The sequence below is a fragment of the Drosophila santomea genome, chromosome 2L (assembly GCF_016746245.2).
Source record: "Drosophila santomea strain STO CAGO 1482 chromosome 2L, Prin_Dsan_1.1, whole genome shotgun sequence".
Taxonomy (NCBI): domain Eukaryota; kingdom Metazoa; phylum Arthropoda; class Insecta; order Diptera; family Drosophilidae; genus Drosophila; species Drosophila santomea.
The window spans coordinates 7,773,039-7,781,653 of record NC_053016.2 but is presented as its reverse complement, the minus strand read 5'-3'; the positions used below and the strand labels follow the sequence as shown (position 1 = coordinate 7,781,653).

At 48.8% G+C, this 8,615-nt stretch overlaps 4 protein-coding genes across 6 annotated transcripts; 1 reads left to right on the top strand and 3 right to left on the bottom strand.

Moving 5' to 3' along the window:
* The first annotated feature begins 364 nt into the window (after window positions 1-364).
* LOC120455306 lies at window positions 365-2,118 on the top strand. Its single transcript, XM_039641358.1, has 2 exons — window positions 365-1,688; window positions 1,752-2,118. Exons 1-2 carry the CDS (start codon window positions 976-978, stop codon window positions 1,885-1,887), a joined length of 849 nt encoding a protein of 282 aa, XP_039497292.1. The 5' UTR covers window positions 365-975; the 3' UTR covers window positions 1,888-2,118.
* A 9-nt stretch (window positions 2,119-2,127) lies between these two features.
* Window positions 2,128-4,402, bottom strand: LOC120455290 (double-strand break repair protein MRE11). Its single transcript, XM_039641334.2, has 4 exons — window positions 3,999-4,402; window positions 2,711-3,946; window positions 2,340-2,652; window positions 2,128-2,269 (listed from the first exon to the last, which is right to left on the bottom strand). The coding sequence occupies exons 1-4, from the start codon at window positions 4,289-4,291 to the stop codon at window positions 2,180-2,182; spliced, it is 1,932 nt and encodes a 643-aa protein (XP_039497268.1). The 5' UTR covers window positions 4,292-4,402; the 3' UTR covers window positions 2,128-2,179.
* A 98-nt stretch (window positions 4,403-4,500) lies between these two features.
* Window positions 4,501-6,181, bottom strand: LOC120455301 (lysosomal thioesterase PPT2 homolog). The gene is made up of 5 exons (XM_039641344.2): window positions 5,968-6,181; window positions 5,711-5,852; window positions 5,541-5,648; window positions 5,036-5,309; window positions 4,501-4,976 (listed from the first exon to the last, which is right to left on the bottom strand). The coding sequence occupies exons 1-5, from the start codon at window positions 6,109-6,111 to the stop codon at window positions 4,778-4,780; spliced, it is 867 nt and encodes a 288-aa protein (XP_039497278.1). The 5' UTR covers window positions 6,112-6,181; the 3' UTR covers window positions 4,501-4,777.
* Window positions 6,182-6,614: 433 nt separating this feature from the next.
* On the bottom strand, window positions 6,615-8,440 carry LOC120458561 (transcription initiation factor TFIID subunit 12). 3 transcript variants are annotated; one of them, XM_039646246.1, is made up of 4 exons: window positions 8,333-8,440; window positions 7,979-8,070; window positions 7,792-7,890; window positions 6,615-7,708 (listed from the first exon to the last, which is right to left on the bottom strand). In XM_039646246.1, exons 1-4 carry the CDS (start codon window positions 8,348-8,350, stop codon window positions 7,003-7,005), a joined length of 915 nt encoding a protein of 304 aa, XP_039502180.1. In that variant the 5' UTR covers window positions 8,351-8,440; the 3' UTR covers window positions 6,615-7,002. The 3 variants fall into 3 exon arrangements, with proteins under 3 accessions (XP_039502180.1, XP_039502183.1, XP_039502182.1); XM_039646249.1 differs by lacking the exon at window positions 7,792-7,890; XM_039646248.1 differs by lacking the exons at window positions 7,792-7,890; window positions 8,333-8,440 and having other exon boundaries at window positions 7,979-8,109.
* Window positions 8,441-8,615: the final 175 nt, after the last annotated feature.

Genomic DNA, 8,615 nt, shown 5'->3' with positions numbered 1-8,615 from the left:
CTAGGCACTGATTTATGTGTGTTTTATTCGGAATATCTGGGCAGTTCCGGTGTTCTACTGCTCCAGTGATCGCTTTTGGGGAGCTCCTACAGTGGTCATTTGAGTTATAGAACTAGGAACTAGTAACTATAGAACTAATTACCCATGGTAGCATTACCAATTGTAATATTTTGTATAACAAATGCTATTTGTGGTTCAACTTTTTTTTAATTACATATATTGAAACTATAGGACAGTTTTCCTTAAATTAATAAATTATTTATTATAAAAAGGTTACAATATTCTGTGGAATATTCTATAGTTGCTATCTAGCTACGATATAAGTAAAACTTCATAAAACAAACATGTTTTCCGGCGTTAGAAATGGCTAAAATATAATTAAATATATGATAAAATATAAATATAATTTGTAATTAAGTGAAATCCACTTCTTTGGCCGCATATCTATCTATATATATATATGTATCTTATGCATTTACACCCGTATTCATTCATATGTACCTGCACGCGTATAGAAATCGAAAAGTGCTACTTTGTGGAGGATAGCTCCGCAGCTCCACAGCTTCACAGCTCCACAGCTGCACGGCGATCGAGGGAGCTGAACACGATGAACAGGCATCCATCCGTGGTTGGGTAACGAAAACATGTCAGCGCCCACAGACGACTGCGATAAGGAGAGTCGGTCGAACGCATAACAAAATATGGCCAGTGCTAATTGCCCTCCAGTAGTGCAGTAGCTGCTGCTCCAGGTCCAACCGAGATCCCATCCGTCTGCAACCCATCGAACACGCCAGTTCTTTCCGTCTGAGTGCGCCGCAATCTCCGAACGCAATTTATAAAAGCTCTGCCCGCCCAGCGATTTCGCTGCAGTAGCATCTTCAGATTGTCGGCGAGTGGACGCGGATATTGGCCAACGAAGATCACCGCTCAAGATCAGAACTTTGGATAGCCGCATCTGTTAGTAAGGACTCCACAATGCAGCGTCTCGAGTGGCTGCTGCTCCTGGCGTTGGTAGCCTCCGTTTCGACGGCAGTGACTCCAAGGAGAAGGCGACACAATGCGGTGGAATCAGCACCTACCTCCAGTCTCGGTGACTGGGGATCAGCCTGGGGCTTGGGTCCCGAGATGGCACTCGTGCGGCGGGTTTACGACGATTGCCAAGACAAGAACGACTTCATTGGCTGCCTGAAACAGAAAGCCCTCCATGCTCTTAGTCGAGCCCTGGACCAGGACTCCATCAAGATTGTGGATGGTCTGGTGCTGGAGAAGCAAAACCAGACCGAAACGGAGAGCATATTGGGCTCCCTGACGGATGCCCGGCAATTTGGCAACCTGGCGCCCATCGATCGAGCCCTTCTCTCCAAGGCGGACAAGCTGATGCGGACGCACACGCTCAAAATCGACATGGACGGAGGCGGCGGAGAGGAGAGTGTGGGTCGTGGTCACGGCCACAAGAAAAAGAAGCACAAGGAGGGCGGTCACATCAAGTACGTGGTGGCCGCCCTCCTCACCGCCATGGGCATCGCTGGTCCATTGGGTCTGAAGGCTCTGGCCGCGATCGCCGGCAAGGCTCTCGTCATCAGCAAGGTGGCATTGACCATTGCCGGGATCATTGCGCTCAAGAAACTCTTCTCGCACGACCACAGCGAGGAGACCAGCTTCCAGGTGCATGCCGGTGAACATAACAGGTAAGTCTTCATACAATTAGAGTTCGTAAAACATTTACTTTACTTTCATGTGCTTCCCTGCAGACGCAACACATACGTAATCCGGCCGGTGTCCAAGACGAGTGGTGCGGCTGGCGCCGGTGGCGTGGGCGTGACCGCCGCCGGCGGCAGCTCTTCGGTGGATCCGTATCGCTACTACTACGAATACCACCAGCAGTAACGCGTATGCGCAGTGGCGATAGTGGTGTCTGGAGAAATCTCCGCCGTTTTTCGGCGCCGGAGTCTTGATGCAGCTAGACTACCAAAGAAACGATCCACATCCAGTCGGACCAATTGGAGTCCGACCGCAGCCGTTCACCTTAATGTAGCTTCTAAGTTGTAGGCTAATATATTATGCAGTTGCGCGAACCCTGAGAATGAAGCCCAAATAATAAACGATATTGAATTGTACACCTAGAGATTACATAAATAAAAACTCATGTTTATTAAACTTTGAGTTTTCGGAACTTAGATCAATCGGAATCATCCGATATAACATAGCTGGCAGTATTTCGAGAGCCCATCACGCTACTTAGGAGAGTTTGTTGCCTGCCGGAGGTTCGCTATTTAGGATACAAAAAGAAGCAAATACAATAAGATGTTCAGGTTTCTTTTAAGGCTAACATTTCGTACCGTACTGCTGACCGTCACATTTAGCTGGGCTTTGCCACGTGTGGCAGCTGTGGAGGCGGCCCGAGTTCGAGCTGTTCCACGACCCTTTGCAGCTCCTCGTCCAGTCGCGGGTGCAATGGGGACGTTCGCTGCGCTGCCCACCAATTCAGATATGGAATGTTCTTCTTTCTTTACTTTCGATCCCTGTGCATCGAGCATTTTCAGTAGATCGCCGTGCTTGTGGCGCGCCCTAAAACTCAAAAGCTCGTCTTCGATGTTCTCATCGTTGGGCATTGCTTCCAATAGGTGATCAACTGCCTTTTCCTTATAGAACCTGCAAATTGAAATTGGTTAGGATGCCTATAGATATTTGCTACTGGATTGCGACTCACTTGACAATATTTTCTGCTGCATCAGCATCCCTTTGCTCCAACAGTCGATAGGTCATCTCTGCAAGAGCCTTGGAGTGGAATAACTTTAGTGGTTTATTCGACTTGGCCTCTTCGAAATATCGATCCACTAACTCCTCCACGCGAGTGGCATTATCCGCTTCAAGAGCGCGTCGCAATGCCTCTTTGTCCAGATTGACAGCCTCCGTTTTGGTACGCTTAACCACCTTGCTGAACTGCACCACATCCTGAACGTTGGCCACCCGAGTGCTAAACGTCTCCCCAAACCGAATCGCGTTGAACATGCAGGACTCATCTGTGTAGAGAAGGCGCAACCGAATGAGCGGTAGCGTTGGTTGCTTAGGATGACCGGTGTGTTGGGCTGCCGCCCGTTCGATCATTGCCTCCACTCGTTCCTTGGCGAACTTAAAAACCTTGGTAGAGGCATCACCTTCGGCAAGTCCCAATTCCTCGGCATGGTCGTTCAATACGACCGATTCAAAGACGAAGGGCCGCACCGTCTCTAGCGGCAGCGGTTTAAGCTTGAATTTTCCCTTGTAGATCTCAAGCAGGCCGACGTGCTTCTTCTTGGCCTCGCCCTCGGACAAGGAGGTGGGCACCGATGAGCCCGGCTGAGAGACATAGAAGCGCTTCTTGGCATTCTCCTCTGGCTCGATGCGGCAATCGTGCTCGTGACCCCAGATCACCAGATGCAAAAACGATGGCAACAGGTCCTCAGGTAGGTAGTTCTTTGGTCCGCGATCGGCGCGGTTCTGATGTACCACTAACAGATGGAACCAATCCTCCTCCTCTTTGGACTCATTACCGTCCGCGTCATTGGCAACAGTCTCGGGGCAGTTAAACTTCACCTTAAAATCCTTTATAAGCCTTGCCAGCCGGCCGTCGTGGATGTGGCTAAGTCCGTACAGTGCCAATTGGCTCACTCCCTTGCGCATCAGCACGGGGCTGATCTCCACCTGGGTAAGATCCGTCCACCGACCGAAATAGTTAACCAGACCCGAGGTGCTCAGCAAATCCAGGGAGCTCAAACGACCGAAGCCACTGGGATCGTCGTGATTGCCGTGAATTGAGAACACCGGAATGGCAATGTTCAGATTGGGATCCTCGTAGTTCACCGACTGGTTAACGGCATTGTGGAAGCACTGCCCCTGGTCGCTGAGAATCTCCAGGGAAACAGGACGATCACCGAAGGTGTAGCGCCGCAGGAGCTCGATGCATCTGGTGGGCAATTAAAATGAAAATAGAGTGAAGTATGCAATGCAATTCCTACTTGTGCAGCGTATTCTGGCTGGGCACCGCGTCGTGGAAGAGGTCGCCTCCCAGCAGAATCATGTCCACATCCTCGGAAACCGCCAGTTCCAGGATCTCCTCGAAGGCCGTGAAACTGTCCTCACCGCGCACCGCGTCCTTTTCGCCATAGCCCAGGTGGTTGTCGGTGGCCACCAAGATTCGGATCACGTTGTCCGCATCCTGCTCTGCCGTCGTGGTGCCATCCATTGTTGAAAGTTTCGCACATAAGATTTTGCGCCCTATTTCGCCATCGCAGGAACCGCGGAATGTCATCGATATCGATATTTAATCGATTGCGCGATGAGTAATAGGGTTACCGTTTTCTTGCTATTACTAAAGTGTGCGGGATTTTTAAATATTATTATTGATAACAATCAATGTTTCTTTCATAATACGTTATTATACGTTAAATTACACGACAGCTTATTGAATATATAGTGTTATTAGCGATTTATTTTAATATCGAATAATATATCTTTAAATTTGTATAACGTTTCAGCGATAAACAGGGAAAAAAAAAATTTCCTGTCATATCACTGTCAATTTATTTACTTATTAATAAGTAGTTTATAAGTTTGTAAAAATCTCTCCTGCAATACGCAGGCGGTTTTGAAAATATAGAGCTAAGTAATTACCAATAAAAGATCATTTTTGTAGCAACTTCACATTAATGCTTATTGATGAGAGTGAGCCCTTGTCCGTCTATCCGATCACAGCCGTTTGATCGCTTAGTTTAGTTCAGTAGCTTTGGTTTTTTGTTCAGTCCAGATAGGGCATTATCACTTCGTGGATGACATCCCTTCGCGTGTGCCAGGCTAGATGGTGGACATGGGGTTTGACCACAATGATGAGCTTGCCAGCCTCCTGAAGCGTCCTGATGCCAATGGAGTCGCTGGTGAAAATCGATCGCTTGATGAAAGGAATCACATCCATATTCTCATCGAAGTAACTAAAGTGGCTGAAGAAATATAAAAGAATGATTCGATGTTAGAAATGATCCCACCAACTGAGCCCTACCTCGATTCCCACGGAGTAATCACATCGTCGTTGGGTCCGCCGATCATCACCAACTTGTCCAGCCGCACCATTCCCATCTTGAAGGATGTGGAGTTGGAGGACTTCTTCTCGTTATTGATCAATGGCAGGAATTCGCTGTACTTCATGTAGAGATCCTGCCTCTGCGGATCGTTCCAGTAGCCACCAACCGAGGTGTGTTGTCCCACGCGCGAGTAGAACAACTCGAAGGCCGTCTTGGCCGCCAAATCGGGAAATATCAGATGCAGGAAGCTGGCTGAAAGTATAGCAAAGGAACTAGATATAAAATATATAACCAAAAAGGTCAACATCGGAAAGATGCCTTTGTTTTCTAACCATACTGCAAAGTTTTCTAAAAAGGTTACATAACATACAGCTCTAACTTATTGCTTTTAAAATACAGATAGGTTTTACCCGTAGAAATTTAAACCTGTGTGCATTACATTAGAAATTACTCATTGGATTGGATTTTGGATTGATCACTTACTGCCGTACTGTCCCGCCTGTGGTGAGGAAAGCGATATAAAGGTCTTCACATTGTGCTCGGGCAGACTTTGGATGGCCGCCCGGGCCAAAAGGCCTCCTTGCGAGTATCCTGAAAGAGTAATGGCATGGGTAACCAGAAGCAAACCAACTTATAGAGATAGATAAGCATACCCAGCACTATGATGCCCTCCGGATGCAGTTTGCCCACCTCGTTGAGGTAATCCCTGACCTGATCGACCTGCCGCCAGGCGTTCTCCAAGCTGTACCATCCACTGAACTTGTCGCAGTTGTAGACGATGGTGCCAGGATGGAACTGCAAGCAGAAGAGAAGCGTCTATCAGTTCAACTGCGTTGTTTGCGTCGAATTCGACCTTGTCACTGCGGATTTTCAGCTGGTAAACAATAACAAGGGGAATCCAATAACAAACCTCTTCGATTTCCCGGACCAGAGAAGCCATCGATTCCGCTCCGGAGAGAATTCCGTGTAGGATGACCACCGGCTTGTAGGCCAGTGTGCCGGGAATGGCCGAGCAGGTTATCAGAGCCACCAGGACTTGCAAATGAAGCCTCATTTTGTGGCGAACAATGGATTTCCGACTGTTGTTGTTGATGTATTCGTATTTTTATTAGCTGCTCTTCTTCTTGCTACCTGCATTATTCCGAAAGTGCGGGTTTGAAATCCGACATGCGAATGGCAATTTGTTTCGAGCGCAATTATGAGCGGCGCGGAGTTTAAAAATGGATTTAAATTGTTCGAGGCCGTAATGTACATTTAAAAAAACAATAAATTATACGATAATAAGACAAGATTTGATTTTATCTAATAGCTGGTAAAAAACGCGACGGGGTTTTGCAAGGAAAGGTGGGTAAATAGCTTCTATAAACTGAACGGTTGAATGCAGATACATTTTTATATAATATAATATAATTTAGCGTACCATTAAAAATACAAAAGAGTATTGTGTACTTTTAATATAGCTACTTATTAGTCTACCCTCTTTTCCAGAGTCGTTGCACAAAAGAGAATCTTCGCGTTGCTTAAGCATTCCCACTCCAATTAAATCCTAGAATCGCCTGATCTTAAAATAATGCTCGTTTATTCACTCTCAACTTACACGATCGTCGTTATGTACTTTGCACTATTGTGTCTTGCGTAAATTTAAGTCTAGGCGCGGCACACACGCTCCGCAATTAATATCTACGCTCTGTGGTTGGCAATCCACAGACTCCTCCTCCACATCGTACAATTCATTTGTCATTCGGGGCCGGGAACAAGGTGATTTCAGGGTATATCAAATATGACAACACTTAACAGTTTAGGCTTAGGGCTAGGGCGGCATCTCAACCTTTTTGTTTAAGAGTTCTCGATCTAGATTTGTAGCGGTTCTGTTCCAAGTTACGTGATTCGTTCTGCGGCCGGAGATCTAGTAGAAGAAGTCCAGCCCGTTCCGAGGGCTCGAACCTCACCCGGCCACCTCCTCGCTGACAAAGTCCAGCTTGACCACCTCTGCGGGCAGGCACTCCTCCACGTCCACTTCGTTCTCCTGGACATTGATGCGATTGAGGGTCATGGACACGTCTGGCCCGCACTTTAAGCCTGCTGGCGCCCCGGCTGGCGATCCTGCTGTCGCCGCTGCCGCTGGAGGATTGGAGGTGCTCACCACATCGTCGGCAATCACCACCGTGGGCGTGAGTACTGTTGGAACAGTGGACACTGCCGACACTACGGGCACCACGATCTGCGTCGACGAGCAGGTGGACACCACATGGGGCTGCTGCACCACTGTCGCCGTTGTCGAAGTGGGCTGCTGGATAATGATGTTCTCCGTAATGGTGGGCGTGTTGTTGGCCGTCGAGGCTGCAGCCTGGGCTGCCGCTAATGCCGCAGCCTTCTGCATCTGCTGGTACTGCTTAACGGTCACCGTCGTGCCCGTCGTAGTGGTGGATTGCGGATGCAGGATGATCTGCTTTGGCTGCGCCACCAGCTGTACGTGCTGCACGATGGGCTGTGACTTGAATACTTGAGGAGGTGGCTGCGGAAGGGACTGCTGCGGCTGTTGTTGTGGCAGCGTCTGGAGAACGTGTTGCACCTGCTGGACGGGCACTTGCTTGGCGGGAATGCCGGCGTCCTCGAAGGCCTTCTTCTTCAGCGCCTGGCGGATCTGAGAGCTGCAATAGAGAAGGGCCATTGAGAAACTAGCACGAACACACTAGGCAGCAGGTTCCCTCGCCAGGTGCACAGGATCACTTACACGGTGCGGTTCTTGATGCTCAGGCTGATCTTGGTCAGGTCGTCGGAGAAGCGCATTATAGACGAGTGCAGCATGTCGATCTCCTCGTCCGTCCACTTTCTGCAGCCGTGGCGAGGGAACAAAGGACACAGAAACACTTCGATTAGTGTCCACAAACTCGCGACTCCACCACAGTGTATCAACTTACCCGGATGGCGATTCCGCATTGGGATGCAGCTGCATGGTTAGATCGCCCAGTCTGCTGAACGCCTGTCCGGCGGCCGTGAATATCTCCCCCACCTGCAAGTGTACGCGGATTTGCATCCGGAGTCAGTTTGTTGTTACCGCGTGCAAATTCAAAACAAACGCACCGCCCCCGCCCACCGCCCGTCGCCCCACTCAAGGTGGAACAACAAATTTCCCACTCGCAGGAGTGAGACAAACGAATGACTCTCGACTCTCTCCCGCGCCGCCTTTTTTCGCTTGGAACGCGCGGGGGCGCTGGCGACGGGATTTCCGCGGGCGGCGCAGCCGGCGGATGTGGCGGAGCTGCAGAACCTACCTTGATTGCCGAGTTCATGGCCTTTTTTCGCGGGGCGCTGTTTTTTTGTCGTAATTTTACGTAGTTTTGCGTCCGCAGCTTTTCAACACTGACGCCGTACCCAACACTCAAGCGGCCCCCAATTGGCGATTGCACAACACTGGGATATTTAGTTTTGCTGCTATCGACTTATCGATTGGTATATCGGGCATTCAAAAAAAAAAACCGTTATACTAATTTAGTTTTACATTTAAGTAATTTTCATCTTCTATTTTACGAATTAGCCACCCAATGTTAATCTAAT